Source organism: Marmota flaviventris, chromosome 10, assembly GCF_047511675.1.
Source record: "Marmota flaviventris isolate mMarFla1 chromosome 10, mMarFla1.hap1, whole genome shotgun sequence".
NCBI classification, from domain to species: domain Eukaryota; kingdom Metazoa; phylum Chordata; class Mammalia; order Rodentia; family Sciuridae; genus Marmota; species Marmota flaviventris.
In genome coordinates, this window is record NC_092507.1 from 3848684 (window position 1) to 3865118 (window position 16435).

Below are 16435 nucleotides of genomic sequence, written 5' to 3' on the forward strand. Positions count from 1 at the left end.
GGATTAAATAGCCTGGCCCCCTCCAGAAGGCAAAAAAGATCTCAACCCCTGTAATATTAGGGAAGGGTGTGGCTATCCTTTGGCCCATGATAGTGTCATGGGAATTCATTGTCAATTCATTTTATAGATGCCAGATAGGCATGGGAAAGAAAAGAGCCCAGCCCCAGGAATTGTGTCCTGATTCCATAGAAAACAGTGCTCCAGATGATTATTTTAAGGCTGCCCTGTCTTGAGGATAGTCTGGGGGGCCATCCCTAAACTGAAACTGAATTATTATTATCATTTTTTTTTTTTAGAGAGAGAGAGAGAATTTTAATATTTATCTTTCTTTAAGTTTTCGGCGGACACAACATCTTTGTTTGTATGTGGTGCTGAGGATCGAACCCAGGCCGCATGCATGCCAGGCAAGCGCACTACCACTTGAGCCACATCCCCAGCCCCCAAAACTGAATTATTTTAGCCACAGTGCTAATGGGTTTGCACTGAGCTCTCTCCTTCCACAGTCTCTCACATTGTTTTCTGCTTTCTCCTTAAGCTCCTGGGCCTTTAAATTCCTCACTTTGTGCAACACTTCTTAAAAGAGCTGCTTGTGCCACAGCTGCTGTCCTCCCCTCCTCCCAGTCCTCTTTGAACCCATGCCGTCTTGATTTCTGTCTCTACTGCTCCACTTAGCAGAGTTTCTTAATTCCTTCCCAGCTGCTAAACCCAATAATCCCTTGTCAGACAGAAGTCACCTTCCTTGGGGCTCAGTTGGTACAGTGCTTTCCTCACATGCACAAGGCCATGGGTTCAATCCCCAGCACCACAAAAAAAAAAAAAAAAAAGTCATCTTCCTTGGTTGCAGCCTTGAGTGACATTGTCCCTCTTCTGGAAGCCCTTCTCCCTTGCTTCCAGTACCCCCACCTTGCTTTTCCTCCCTTTTGCTGACCATGCTACTCAGTCTGCTCTGCATGGTTGCCTCGCTCCCCTGCCCTCTTCTCCTCTCAGGACTTTGGAAAGGCCTAGCAGTGCCTGTACTGTCCAGGTCCCACCCTGTCTTGAGAGTTAATTCCCATCTACACAATAATTAGCTCTGGCCAGCCCAGCCTCTCCCCTGAATTCCAGATTGACATATCCACTGCCTGAAGCTGTTCACCTCCTGCTCTTCTGTTCCTCACTTCCTAGAGCTTGCTCCCCTCGGGTCTTCCCCCAGCTCTGTGCCTTGCAACACAGAGCTTCCACGTACTTCCTTCCATATGCTCAGGCCAAGAGCCGGGAGTCATCCGACACTCCTTTCATGTCCCTCGTGCACACCATCAGTAAATCCTGCAAACTCGATATTCAAAATAAATCTAGAACTGATGGCTTCTTCTCATTGTGGGGTTCAAGACTACCGCCGCCCACTTCATCTCCTGCTCCAGCCACTCTGCCCTCCCTTGATCATGCCAGGCATGCTCAGAACCTTGGCTTCTGCCCCTCCAGGCTCCTGGAAGAGTGCCTAGCACGTAGTGGATGCTCCATAAAAATGTCATCAACAACTCAATCTGGAGAGATGCTCCTTGACTTATGGGATCACGTCCCAAAAACCCACAGTGAATTGAAAATATCTTCAGTCAAAATCCATTCAACACATCTAACCTCCTGATCACAGCCTCGCCTACGTCAGCGTTGGGACACTCACATCCACCTGCAGTTGGTCAAATCATCCATCACAAACTGTTTTATAATCTGTTGAATCATGCAATTACTGAGTGACTGTAATCTCCCCAAATGCTGGCAACACAGTCCACTGTAGGTACCTCAGGATCATCTTCCCTTGGGATCTTGGCTGCCTGGGAGCTATGGCTCACTGCCACCACCCAGCCTCACAACAGAGGATGGTACCATCTATCGCCAGCCTGGGAAAGAATCACAGTTCAAAATAAAAAGTACGGTCAAGTGCATACTGCTTTAACACCATTGTAAATTGATAAATCATGTCAAATCATCCTCAGAGGTCATCTGTAAATTGTAAATCTGTAAACTGATCTGTCCATGGCAGATATATCCATGGTCATTTTAAAAAAAGAAAAAGAAAAAAGCACAGCAGAGCACACCTGAAGCCCGGGACTCAGGAGGCTGAGATAGGAGGATCAAGTTCCAGGCCAGCCTAGGCAACTTAGTGAGGCCCTGTCTCACAACAAATAAAAGGGGGTCTGGGGTGTAGCTCAGTGTACAGAAAGGGGGTCTGGGTTTACTCTCCAGTATACAGAAAAAAATACCTGTGAGCCAGGCATGGTGGACACCTGTAGTCCCAGCTACTCAGGAGGCTGATGCAGGAGAATCTCAAGCCCATGAGTTTGAGACCAGCCTGGACAACACAGCAAGATCCCATCTCAAAACAATTATATAAATAAAACTTAAATTAAGTTTAAAAAATACTTTAAAGGGGCTGGGGTTATGGCTCAGCAGTAGAGTGTTTGCCTCACATGTGCAAGGCTCTGGGTTCAATCCTCAGCACCACATAAAAATAAAGATTTTGAGTCCAACTACAACTAAAAAATAAATACTAAAAAAAAAAAAAACGCTTTAAATGTATTTTTTAAATAACATTCCAATTTTTATGGAATGATACTTATAAAATTGCTGATAGTGGAAAACTTGGGGAAAAAGGTTTTTACTTTCACTTTATATATTTTTGTACCATCATCACCTGGTCATTTATTTTAGTATTTTTTCATGTCAATGTTGAGTATAGAATATGAAACAATGGAAACTCATGCACAGATGGTGGGAATAAAGTCAGTATATCCACAATTTTATTAAGCCACAAAGAAAAATGAAATTATGACATTTGCAGGAAAATTGATGGAACTAGAGACCATCATGTTAAGCAAAATGAGTCAAACTCAGAAGGTTAAGGGTTGTATGTTTTCTGTCATATGCAGAAGCTAGAAAGGAAAAAAGAAAAGCGGGGAGGATCTCCTAAAAATCACAGGGGATCAGTAGAGAAAAGGGACCAGGGGTGGGAGATAGGGCAGGAGGGGAGTGTTGGGGCGTGATATAGCCAGTGTGTCGTTCTACCATGTGTATGGACAACTATGTGACAACAAACCCCATCAATATGTACAGCTACAATGCATCAATAAAAACGTGGAGGGGAAATCAAAGAGATAAAAATGCATAAGTTCATAATTCCGCATGTTAATTGACCAATGCTTAAAATATGTACTTTTATCTTGAACATAATAAAACATCATGAGGAGATTCTCAAAGTCAGTATATCCTCTTTGCAAAGCAGTTGAAAATAAATTACTAAAGTTAATACTAGCCACACCATTTGATCTGCAATTCCACAATTAGGCATATGTACTATATATTTAGTATTGATGCACTCAGATAGGCTTTAAAAAGGGTTTCATAAAAACACTGTAATAAGGCAGGCATAGGGACACAAGCCTATAATACCAGTGATTCTGGAGGCTGAGGCAGGAGGATCATAAGGTCAAGGCCAGCCTCAGCAACGTAGCAAGGCCTTAAGGAACTTAAAGAGACCATGCCTCAAAATAAAAAATAAAAAGGCCTGGGGTTGTGGCTCAGTGGTCAAGTACCCAAATAAAATCCAAGCATCTGACAAATGGGTCTAAATGGGTCTATGGACCATTTTTTCCTTCATATTTTTAGGAAAACATGTAGTGATGCCTATTGGTTAAGGGTCTTGGACAGGCCAAATCCTGCATTCCCATTCTGGATTCACACCTATGTGGACAGGTCACCTACCCATTCTGTGTCCATGTGCTTCCTCAGTGGGAGGGTACACTGTTGGGGTAACTCAACAGATAAGGGGTGAGATGAAGTGAGGCTCTCTTAATGCCTCAGCAATTAGCATAACCCATTGAGACCTCACATGTGCCAGGAGAGTGCTCCACCACTGAGCTGCACCCCAGCTTAAGAAAGGTCATGTTTTAAACTGAAGACATGTTTGTTTTTTTTTGGAGGGGGTTATTAGGGATAGAACTCAGGGGCACTCGACCACTGAGCCTCATCCCCAGCCCTATTCTGTATTTTATCTAGGGTCTCACTGAGTGCTTAGTGCCTCTCTTGCTGAGGCTGGCTTTGAACTCCCAATTCTCCTACCTCAGCCTCCCAAGCCACTGGGATTATAGGCGTGTGCCACAGGAGCTAAGGCAGGAGGATCACAAGTTCAAAGCCAGCCTCAGCAATTTAGCAAGGCCCTAAGCAACTCAGCAAGACTCTTAAATTTAAAAAATATTATTTTTACTTAGGGGGATGTGGCTCAGTGGTTAAGCTCCCCTGAGTATAAGCACAGGTGGTAGGGGGCAGTAGGGAAAAGTCCTAATGAATATGGGGCATGTGACCCAAGAATGATCAGCCTGGAGTTGAGCACTGTCAGGGTGACCCTCTCCTGGATGTGGGGTGAGGCAGAAGGCCTGTACGTCACAGGAAAACTCCAGGTCCTGAGAAGGGCTTCTGAGAGGGCAGAGGCCTCTCCAGCTTGCTGCTGCCCTGGGGTGGAGAGCAGGGCCTTTGAGCACAGGGAGGGACATCCAGCCACCTGGGTCCATGTCCCATCAAGGTTACTTCTTGGGCAGCCTCAGCCAACAGGTGGGGTCAGGAGCCCTTCTGGACTAGTACCAACCAGAGAGGCGTGGCCCGGTGCAGGACCAGAGCCACATGGGGGACCATGTGGCCTTAGGTGAGCACTCAGTTGTCTGTACATTGGTTCCCTTGCTGGAAAAAAAATGGGGAGCCCCTAGTACCTGCCCATGGCTTATCACAAGGAGTACATAAGTTGATGTTCTAAAGTGCTTGGAGGGTGGACTGCATGGTATGTGAATTAGATCTCATGAAGATCTTGCCCCCCAAATTATATATCATACAAAAGAACGAGCCTGGAACAGGGCTGGCCCAGAGAAAAGACTTTGTGATCCCACTGGTGGATCCTGGCTGCCTTGAGGTCTGGAGGCGGCAGGGAGGGGTTGACCAAAGAATTCGGATCGCCTCGGTCCTGGAAGAAGACTGAGGCATTCAAGCTGAGACACAGGAGAGAAGGACACTGCAGGGTTTCACAGGGTCTCTCTGTGTTCCCAGGAGTCAGGCAGAGGATGCGGCCAGCAGAGAGGGGCCTCGCCCCTCCGTCCACACGACTCATCTGGGGTTTCCAATGTAGTATCCAACTATTGTGCTCCACCCCAGGGTTGACGGATGGTGGAGATGCTGCCCCCGAACTGAAAGGAAGGAGTCTGAGCATGTTACCTGCAGGGAACCTATGTGAATGCTGCAAGGTAGCCCTCTGTTCCCAAAGGCTCGACGGACACCTCAGAGCCCACACAAGCACTGCTGGGAGAACAGATCCCAGACCTCCTGCTACCCGGCTGGTTCCTATCTTAACATTCAGAGTCACATGCTCTGCCCCCAGCACAAACCACTTCAAAGACACCTAAAACTAATAAAAGATCCACTTGCAAGCAGGACCTGTAAACCAAGAGGAAAGGCCAAGAGTAAATGGGTCATTACACGGAGGAGAAAAACGCCCCCTAGTGTAGAGCAAGCATAGAGACCCTTTCCATTTCCCAGAAGAGGCATTTAGAAATCATTTCATTGGCTTTAAGTAGGTCAGACTTTAAATCTGGAATTACAGCCATTGCTGGCACCTGCAAATTAATAGGGTTGGTGAGAGGAGAGCTTCGGAGGGCCTCTTGCCCTTGACACTGGGCTTCTGTGAACTGCAGGGCCCTGGGTATGTCTGTGGCCCTGTGGCGCCACCTAGGGGCAAAGTAAATTTCCACCTGCTCCATGCAGCTCCTTGAAGCCGGTTCCACCTTGGGAGCTCTTGCTGCTAAGCAGAAGAAACCTTCCCCTGCTCACCTTCATGTGTGTGTTTGTTTTTGGCGTGGGTCAGAACTGTTGGCCAACCCCAGGGTCTCACGCATGCTGGACACTAGCTACACTCCCATCTGCCTTACTCAAATTTTTAGCAGGAACTCCACGATTCTGACATAAACCACAGAGACTAGGGCAACTCTACATTCCCCCCCACATAAAATGATAAAAAGCGGGAGTCTGATTATGTTTCTTAGGGGACTTGCAGAACCGTGGCTCCATGCAGCACCTGATTACGGGCCCGGGTTGCTAGAGGCGCTTCACTTGAGCCCCGGCCAAGGTGCTGAGAGCAAGCAGGGTGTGAAGAGCAAGCCCCACCTGGAGGCAACTGATACTCCCAACCAATGAAACCAGCTCGCTTCTGCTGTCCAGGGAGCCAGCCTGGTGACATCCTGCAGGAGCTGTGTCTCCCACAGTCAAGCCCCAGTGAAAGTCCTGCCTGCGTGTTCACTTGCCCGACTTACTGTCTCCATGGTCATCATCATCAGAAGATCCCTTGTCCAGCATCATCTGGACTCAGTCGTTTCCATAACTGCAACCTCTCCAAAGTCTTAGTGGCTGAGGTGGCTGTCTTGACCACACCCACCACTCCCTCTGTGCCCAAGCTGCAGACCCCCTGGACTCTACCAAACCTCTCCACTGCCCAGCCATCTCTCCTCCCTCCACCCCTTTGTGCTCTCTTCTCACCTGCAGACTCCATAGCAGTCCCTGCATCATTCCTGGACATGCACCCTCGAGTCCCTGGGCCACTCCCACTTGGCACTATTGGGGCAGTAAAACACCGCCTCCCCTCAACCATCCAACTGAGCACTCATTCCATGCCTGCAGCCAACCGTGCAGCTGAACTCAGCTGGAGAGAAGCACAAAGACTGCCTGGGCTGGGGCTGCAGCTCCAGGGTGGAGCGCTTGCCCAGCAGGCATGAGGCCCACAGAACGGGGCCAGAAGCTGGGAACGGGAAAGATCTGCTCAGGCTAGACTCATATTTTAAACCCTTTTACCAAAGTACATCATACCCCAGAAAAGTGCACGCCTTACAGGCACTTTTGAAAGATTTTCATAAAGTGAACAGACACATGTAACTAGCTCCCAGTTTCTTAAACAGAACAGGTCCGGGGTGCAGCTCTGTGGTAGGGCGCTTGCCTAGCTTGTGCAATTTTCTGGGCTCCGTCTCCAGCACTGAAAAAAAAAATTCAGAACCTTGGCAGCACCACTTGTCTTCATGCCTGTCTCCCTGACCAAGCGGCTGCCCTCTGGCTGCCAGTGCTAGATTCATGTTGTCTGCTTTTAAGAACTTTTAGTAAATGGAATCATATTATATGTACTTTTTTGTGTGTGCACACAGTACTGGGGATGGAACCTAGGGTGCTCTATCACTGAGCTCCACCCGCAGCCCTTTTTATTTCAAGACAAGGCTGGCCTCCAACTTGAGACCCTCCTCCCTCAGTCCCCCGAGTCGCTGGGATCACAGGTGAGTGTCACTGCATCCTGCTCCATCCTCTGTTCCCTCTTCCTCTTCTGCTCCCTTTTGGGTTGTGTGTACATTCTGGCACCTTAGCTATATCTTACCACGTCTGCAGTTCCCAACGTGTCCTCCATGGACCCATGGAGTCCCAGAGACCCTTTCAGGGGATCAAAATGATTTCATAATTACACTAAAATGCTATTGGCCTTTTTGATTCCTGTTCAGTGTGGTGACTTTCCAGCTGCAGGCTGATGTGTGGCAAAAATGTATAAAAGGAAATAACGATGCTCGGAAGATCTGTATGATATAAAATACCGGGAGCCAGTCTTTCCCAGATGATCGCTGCAGGATGCTACACTGTAGTCATGCATGGGTTAAATAACCATTCAAATGCCAGGTAGGGATTGGAGGAGAGAGCACTTGCCTAGTGTGCATGAGGCCCTGGGTTCTGGGCCCTAGATTTGATCCCCAACACCCCAAAGAAAATAAAAAGGCAAGGTAGATCAATGGAGTTTAATGTAATAGAGCATAAAATACAACAATACAGTTTCATATTCTGCTCTGTAGCTAACCTTTGAGAAACTAGCACTTTCGAGGAACTGAGGCACACACCTGTAATCCCAGAGACTCAGGGGGCCAGTAAGGAGGATCACAAGTTCAAGGTCAGCTGCAGCAACTTGCAAGACCCTGTCTCAAAATAAAATATTAATAAAGTAAAGGGCTGGGGACATAGCTCAGTTGTAGGGTACTTACCCATCATGGCTGAGGCCCTGGGATCAAGCTGCAGTACTGCAGAAATCAAAAACAAAAAACTAGTACTAATTGAGCTCAGGTGTAGTATCAAAGAAAAATATCTGAAATTTACTGAAAATATTATTAAAATATTCTTTCCTTTCCCAATTATATTAGGCCATTTTTCTTCATCTCTTTTACCAAAACAACCTGCCATAACACATATAGGGCAGAAGCAGATGTGAGAGCCAGCTCTCTCATCATTCCACGTGGTAGAGATTTGCAAAACAATGCCATTCTTCCCAAATATTTTTGTTTTACTTTTTTAAAAATATTTATTTCTCTTTTTTTTTTAGTTGTAGTTGGACACAATACCTTTACTTTATTTATTTATTTTTATGTGGTGCTGAGGATCGAACCCAGGGCCTTGCATGTGCTAGGTGAGCACTCTAACGATGAGCCACGGCCCCAACCCCTATTTTTGTTTTATTAAATGTAAAATAATAACAATTATTACTATTAGCTTTGGTGCTAGGAATTGAACTCAGAAGTGCTTTACCGCTGAGCTATGTCCCCATAGCAAGACAGGGTCTTGCTAAGTTCATTAGGGCCTCACCAAGTTGCTGAAGCTGGCTTTGAACTTGTGATCCTCCTGCCTCAGCCTCTAAGTCATGGAATTACAGGTGTGGACCACTATACATGACTGTAATTATTTTTAAAGTGAAAATGTTATTTATGCTGACATATAATTATTGTTGTTCACGAGTCAGTATATTCAAAATGTATGTCTTGATTGTTAATACAGTAAATAGAAATGGATAAATCCCACCATAGGGGTCAGAAAGTGTTTCCAGGGCAGGGATGTAGCTCAGTGGCAGAGTGCTTACCCAGGGTATGGTTGGATCTGGAGTGTCCCCCAAAAGCTCACGTGTTGAAGGCTTGGCCCCCAATGCAGTGACATTCAGAGGTGGGGTTTGGGGGGAGTAACTGGATCATGAGGTCCGTATCAGTGGACTGTTGGAGGTGGTAGGAACTGGGAGGTGGGGCCTGGTTGAAGGGATGGGTCCTTGAGGTCCTAGGAGCACTATATCTTGTCCTTGGCGTCCCTCTTTCTCTCTTTCCCCACTTCCCGTCCCGGTCCCCCATTCCTTTCCCTCTCCCTCTCCCCCTGTCTCTACAGCCATGGAGCCAGCTGACCATGGGCGCAAACCTCTTAAACTATGAGCTAAAATACATCTTTTCTCCTTTGATTTGGTTTTCTCAGATAATTTGTCATGGTGACAAAAATCTGACTAATGCAACCAGCCTGTGTGAGGCCCCGAGTCTACCCCCAGTATCACATAGAAAGAGAGAAAGAATGTCCTCCAGCAATGACTGACTGGTACTAAGCTCTCATTCCTTGTGGTGCTCGTAACAAGTGACCATGGAACTTGGGGACCCTCTTGCTTTGTGTGCCTCTTGTCTTCTGTGTCCTCTCCTCTCTGGTAAGGTCAACAGCCATTGGGCTGAGGGCCCACCTAATCTGGTACGACTGCATTTAATCATACATGCAAGGACTCTATTTCCCAGTAGGATCACACCCTGAGGTTCCAGTGGGTGTGAATCTGGGGGATCACTATTCAACCCTTATGCCTGGTGCACTAGTAGACAGGAACGTCCTAAAGAGTGTGACGATCTGTCAGGAAGCACAAGAGGATGGGGAGGGAAACCGGATGGAAGGGGTAACACTGGAAGACCAATCACTAGAGGTCAGGTGCTCCACAGCCGAGTCAGGGCACGCTGGGCCCTGTGACAAACGGCAGGGCCATGTCCCCTGAGGAGCCGCAGGTTCTCTAGAACACCAGTGGGGCTAGATTCCGAGGTGCTGAGTCGAAGGGAGTGGAAATGTGTTTGGATAGGGGCGAGTGCTCTGCTTTGGCACTGCCCTCCTGGGAGGGTGGCTCCTGCCCTCACTAAGTGAGGCCACCGGTAGGAGGAGGGCTGCAGGGCTCAGAGAGGGGCCCCACTGCAGAGGATGTGCTGTATGAACCTGGAAACCCCCTGCTGGGACTAGGTCCTGCGCGGGGCTGAAGGGCACCATTTGCCAAATTAGTAAGGATGGCATGGCAAAGGCTCACCGGCATCACCAAGAAGCAGGGCAGCAGCAGACAGTAGGAGATGCCGCTCTAGAATCAGGCTCTGTCGTGCTGCCTGGTGGACTCCAGAACTGCAGAGGCCCACGGCATGCCCAGCTGTCAGAGCCAGAGGGTCAGAATTACTGCCAAGACAGAGTGGCAGAGAGTGAGGGAGACAGCAGAGAGGGCCCAGCACTTTTAAGGGCAAAATGGATGCACAGTCCCGGGGCACTCACTTCCTGGTCTGTGCAATTAAAAGACACAAAGAGTGGAGCCTCCGGGGACGGCCACAATTGTGAAAAGCAATGACTGCTTCTCCAGATTCCACACTCAAGACCAGTTTCAGACCCAGAAACCACTGATGGAAGGAAAGCTGGGTCCCCCAAAAGTCCTTGCAACCTGTAGCAAATGGGTACAGTAATGATTTCCAGGATCACAGGATCTAGGCTCTGAGCTCACGTCGATCCTGAGAAACCCAGAGTCACATATTGGGACCGTCTTAGACCAGAGGCATGTGGAGGCTGGGTAATAGCTGCAGTCCTCACCCTGGTTGACTCACAGGGCCACTCACTGGGTTCTAGCCACTGTGGTTGACTGTCTGGTCCCTGGCTGTAGAGCTGCCGGCAGTCTTGATACTGGCCCAGCCCCACATCCGTTCTCTGAGTTGTGGGATGATAATAGTAGAGATCAAGTGTAAATTCTAAATGCCCCACCGAGATAGTCAATAGTAAATCAAAACAATCTATGATTCCAGGAGGGCCAGGCTTGGTGGCACTTCCTGTAATCCCAGTGACTTGGGAGGCTGAGGCAGGAGGATCACAAGTTTGAAGCCAGCCTGGGTAATACAATGAGTCCCTGTCTCAAAATAAAAATGAAAAATTGCTGGGGGTACAGCTTAGTGGCAGCATGCCAGGGTTAAACCTCCAGGACCATAGGAAAAATAAAATTAAATCCCAGGGGATGGAAAAATTAATACCATCTTAAAAGACCTAAAAGATGCATTATATTGTCATTTAACTGACCAATCAGATCCTACAATAGCCAGATAACTCCAGGAGGGCTTCAGCAGACTCAATCAAGTCAGAAGCCCATTGCAGGAAGGGGCTTTTATTTTTGGTGGCAAAATTAACGTAAACTAAAATTTGCCAGTGTCACCATCTTTTTTTTCTTTCTTTCCTTTTTTTTTGGTACTGGGGATTGAACCCAGGGCACTTAACCACTGAGCCACATCCCCAGCCCTTTTAAGTATTTTATTTAAAGACAGTGTTAGGGTTAGGGCTGATATTTGCTTAGGGCCTCACTAAATTGCTGAGGCTGACCTTCACCTTGAGATCCTTCTGTCTCAGCCTCCTGAGCGGCAGGGATTCCAGGATGCACCATACCCCCCGACTCATTGTCACCATCTTTAAGCGCCCGGTACAGTGGCATTGAGTACACCCCTCTTTGTGCCGCCATCGCTGCCATCCATCTCCAGAACTCTTTTCCTCTTGCTAAGTGGAAACTCAGTTCCCTTAGTGGCAAGCTGTCGTCTCCACTCTGCCCCAGCCCCTGCAACCCCGATTCTCAGGTGGATCTTTGCTAGGCAGGCTCGTCCGGCCTCAGGTGTGGTGTGTAGTCCCACTATTGACTCAGACACAGGACAAGAGAACCTCTGGAGTAGGGTGTGGAAATCTGAATTTATCAAGCTTACCAGATAGATAGGAAGGACAGGGTAAAAGAGAAGCCAAAACATCACCTCAATGACATGGGCGTGTGTGAATGCATGTCACAGCCTGTGGGGGCGAAGCCGCAGGAAGGCAATTATCCTGGTACTGCTGTCTGAGAAGTCCAGTCAGTGTTGGGCAGAGATGGATTCACCCCAGAGCTGCTGAGGCTCAAACCTGGGGCCCCTCAGGAGCACAGACATGGAGTAACAGATGTTCCCGGGCGGAGGGGAGACCAGGCACGACACCAGGAAGAATTCCCATGGAATTTTGGGTGTCTGGTAAATTGCTCAAAGAGAAACCAAACGGATGGGACGTGCATCTCCAAGTACCACCCATTTTATATGACATGTTTCTTTCATTCTGAATATTCATTTTCACCCTTAGGAGTTTATAGCCATCAAAAATCAGTCCCCTGGATCTGCCTTTGAGTTTTGAGGTCTGGGGTGGTTCTTGATTTTTTTCTTTTTTTAAGTCTGGCCTCGAACTCCTGGGCTCATGAGAGCCTCCTGCTTCAGCCTCCCGACTGCTCAGGACTGCAGGTGCGCGCCACCCACAGGCTGGTTCTTTGTCCTATGTTCCCTGAGATTTATTTTTAAAAATCCTAATATACCGAACACCAAGATGACCGGCTCTGCTCTGGGCTCACTCTCCACAACCGGAGCAGCAGCGAGCACGTATTCTGTTTGGAATTTTCTTGCTTTACCGCCGGACTCCTGGGCCAGGGAACCCCTCATTCACGCAACCGGGTTCTGCGATCGGCGGTCCCGCCCCTGCTCCCTGCTGCCCCCCAGTGGAACTCGGGCGGCAGCACCGCGCGCGCAGGGCGTGTCCTCCGGCGCCTTTCTCACGCTCCGGAAACCATTCTTCACGTTTTATTGGAGCTGCTCTAAGCGCCTGGGGCCTTGCCAGGGCCTCCGAGAGCCCTGAGTGAAACTTGTTACTCACTGGGAACCCCCGGTGGGTGGCTGCCTTCTCCCCCACATCACATGCCCAGGCAGCTCTCCGAAAGGGCGGTTCAGCCTCAGAGACACGCTCCCCAGACACAGCCACATTCTAGGGACCCACATAAGAACTAAAGCGGGGTGCAGCTCAGCGGCAGAGCGCTTGCTTTGCCTGCACCAGGCCCAGGACTCCATCCCCAGCTCCAGGGGAAATAAGCCCGTGGCTGGATCTGTTCTCCAGGACAGCTCTGCCAACCTGTATGTTTCTGGAAAGTAAATTTGCAAAACAAATAACTAAATAAAAAGTGAAAAGTCAATACGGGCTTGATGTGGTGGGGTGTGCCTGGGCAGAGGCTTCCAGACCCCTGAGGAGGGCAAGACCACCCCTGGACCCTGGCCAAGACCACTGACCTTTGGCCAATCTAGCTGTGGCCATAAACTGGTATAGGTGTTGGGCATGAGGTGAGAAGGCCCTCTTTGCCACTGTCACCTCCAGAGGGGAGATCCCAAAGGGAGGGCTTAGGGGATGCCGCAAGGCCTCGGGTTCTCCCGATTTTTCAGCAGATTCATAGGTTCATTCTGCTCCTGTCCCAGGTGAACCAGCAGGAGACTGACCTGCAGGAGACTCCATGCACAGGTTGGCAGCAAAACCTGTAAACGCCTGCGGGAGGATTTCTCCTTAGCAACCCACTCTTTAGCCTCACACCCATAGAGACGGGACTTGACCTCTCCCAAATACCTGGTGCCAGAGGAGCAGGTGGGGACCTGTCTCCTCAGGAGTACATGTTTCAGCAAGATGAGTTCCCAGACACCTCAGTGCTCTGACTGTCCTTGGGTCACAGAATCATTTCACCCACTGGTTTCATGAGAGAGAGAGAGATAGAGAGCCAGGACAGACAGACATGGGGGCCTTTCCTTCAGATGAGATGTGGAGATCTTAAAATGCCCTGTGAGCTCCATGCTCCTCTGTGGGCAGTGGAGATAGATCTCAGTGATAAAGCCCCTGTTTAGCAAGCACAAGGCCCTGGGTTCAACCCCCAGTACTGGGGGGGGGGGGGAAGCCAAGAAAGAGCCACTGCCTGCACACTTTTGGCCATCAGAGGGGTCCTGCAGCTAGAGAGTTGCCAGGAAGAGGTGCCTGCCTGCCTTATGGAGGAGGCTGTGGGGTCCCTGCTGCATAAGCCCAGCTGAAATCTCCAGCCCAGTCCTCCCTGACAGCTCCTGCTCATGCCTGCTAAGAACCTCTGGCTTCTGCCTCCCGCCCAGAACTTTTCGTGCCTTGGCATGCCAGTGCCCAGCTGACTGCCCAACTCGGGTCCCCCAGAGCACCTGACCCTGTGCGTCACTGGTCTATCCACTCTCACCCCCCTCCCCAACTGCTTGTCCTGTAACCAGAGGGGACCGATCCAGTGCAGGTCATAGAATTGGGAGCCAAGATAGGTGTTCAGATGCAAGAGGTGGCAACAGAGAGACTTCTGCCAATTCCCACCTGGTTTAAACCCATACTGAAAGTTTTTATTTCTGGAGACAAGAATCCTGTCCTCTGCGAGCCTGAAGCAAAGCTCTGCAGCCAAGGAGGAAGCTGGAGCTCACAGGGTGGACATGGGCCAGGGGTTACCTGCCCCTTATGCTTAGATGAACTCTGGAAAGTGGGCCACATTTGTCCTTCCAAGAAGCACTGGCCTTCATGGAATAAATATTTAAAAGTGAACCCAGGGCTAAGCAACTCAGTGAAACCCTGTCTCTAAATAAAAATACAAAATAGGGCTGGGAATGAGGCTCAGTGGCCACATTCAATCCCCAATATCCCCCCCCCCAAAAAAAAAAGAGCGAGCCCAGGGGCCCAGGGTGGGAGTTAAGCGAAAACTCAGGCTGGGCAAGCTTTAGCACCCTGCACCCAATCACACCTCTGTTCACTAGTCTACCATGTTTATTGAGCACCACTGTACACCCGGTGCCCTGGACACTCAGCCCCAGCCCTGCCCTCTGGGAGTTTATAGTCTAGTCATGGCCCATTGAAGCCTTTGGGGGCACCTCACCCTGTTGTCTTGATGTTCATTTCTTTTTCCAGGAATGCCCACAGCTTTCCCCACATCCTGTTACCCAAACCAGTGCCCAGATCCTCATGGGTTTGTGTGGCATAGGCTGACTTAGTGACTGCCCTTTCCTCATCAGTTTTGCCTTCTTTCCTCTTGTGCCTAGGTCCCTAGCACAGGCTGTTGGTCTGGGGGCTGGGGGAGAACTCCCTATCTTCCAGCAATGCTCCCAGCAATTTCCCCCAGGAAATGACGAGAGTGACTGACAGTGGGCAGCAAGTCCTCCAACCCCCTCTGGGGCACCATTACCAGGATCCACAGGTACCCCCTGGGGTCCTCCCAGCGAGCCTCCTGCCTTTCTTAGGGAAGAAAGAAACTTGTTCTTAAGAACAATTTGATTCCAGTAACCAGTCCCCAGGAACTGTAGAGAAAGCAGGCAGGGGTCTCCTGTTCCCATTTCTGTCACCCTGTGGCATGGACCCTGTTCCACTCATACCCCACCACAGCTGTGCTGGGCTCAGGCCCTCCAAAGAGACAAACTTCCTTCTCATCGCACCCCTCTGTACACCCCCAAACTACCTTATGCTTGGGAAAATAAATCCTTCCAAGACCACCTTAGGAAGCCCTCACCCGCAGCCACATAAGTAACTGGGGAGGACAGCCTAGGAGTGGAGGTGACGGCTCTCCAGCCCTACATTTCTTTTACCTTTTTCTGATGCTCTGCGGAGCCATGGCAGTGACCAAAACCCCAAAGGCCATCACCTTAGATTTCCAAGCCCAGCTGGGCAGGAAGTAGGCCCAAGCAGGACTGGGCAGGCAGTGATCAGTCTGAGCAGATGGCTGCACCTGGCCAGGTGAGCTCCTGGCCCAGGCCTTGGTCTGGTGCCAGCCCTATGGCAGGTGCATCACTGCCCAGGCAGTTTGTGGCTAGCGCAGTTCCAGAGCCAGCTGGGACAGGGAGGGCTTGTTCCTCACCCTACAGCCACTTGCCCCTTCTCCTATCTAGACACGTCTAACCTGGGGGTGAAGCAGGGCAGCTCCCCTTATTTGTTCCGGCTGAATCCTTGAGGGCTGCAGTCTTCCACACTGGTCACAAACATCCCATTCCAGCCTTCATGTGGGTGCTAGGCTGGTCCCTCTTTATGGGAACAGTGGCCACCACCAAGAGCTTCGTTGGCCTGCCTGGGGCCTTCCAGTTCCCTTGCAGTCACCAGGGCCCGTGGACCGGCCAAGGGACTACCACGGCCGCCAGAGCCCAGGGCCACCGGGAGGTGCAGGTGGAGAGGGCGCAGGAGCCTGCGCAGGTGGTGGCGCTGGCGAGGGAGGCCCATCAGAGTCTCCAGCCCGCCAGCCACCAGGGGTAACGCTTGATGCCCTTCGACGAAGGTGCTCCAGCAGGTGCGCGCTTACGGTGGGCTCCAGGACGCGGCACGCAGGCAGCAAACGAGTCAGGCGAGCCAGACAGGCACTGTAGCCTTCTTGGTAGCTGTCGCGTGGCGCTGCGGAGGGAGAGAGGCGTGAGACACCCAGGGTGAAAGGTGCAGAGCGCAGGGGACAGGGCAAAGGGTGTGGTAGGCGGGG

The 16435-nt window shown here is 50.0% G+C and overlaps 1 protein-coding gene across 7 annotated transcripts in view; it reads right to left on the reverse strand.

Annotated features, from left to right (window-relative positions):
• Nucleotides 1-7923: 7923 nt before the first annotated feature.
• The window catches only part of Hes2 (hes family bHLH transcription factor 2), a 34401-nt gene continuing 25889 nt past the window's right edge, over nt 7924-16435 (reverse strand). For 4 of the 7 annotated variants that reach the window (XM_071617297.1, XM_071617296.1, XM_071617295.1 and 1 more), the window contains one exon: nt 11438-16353. In XM_071617297.1, the coding sequence (XP_071473398.1) occupies nt 16091-16353 (263 nt within the window). In that variant the 3' untranslated portion in view covers nt 11438-16090. Of the gene's footprint in view, nt 8115-11432; nt 16354-16435 lie in introns of those variants that run through there. The other 3 variants (XR_011708724.1, XR_011708723.1, XM_071617298.1) reach the window with 3 other exon arrangements.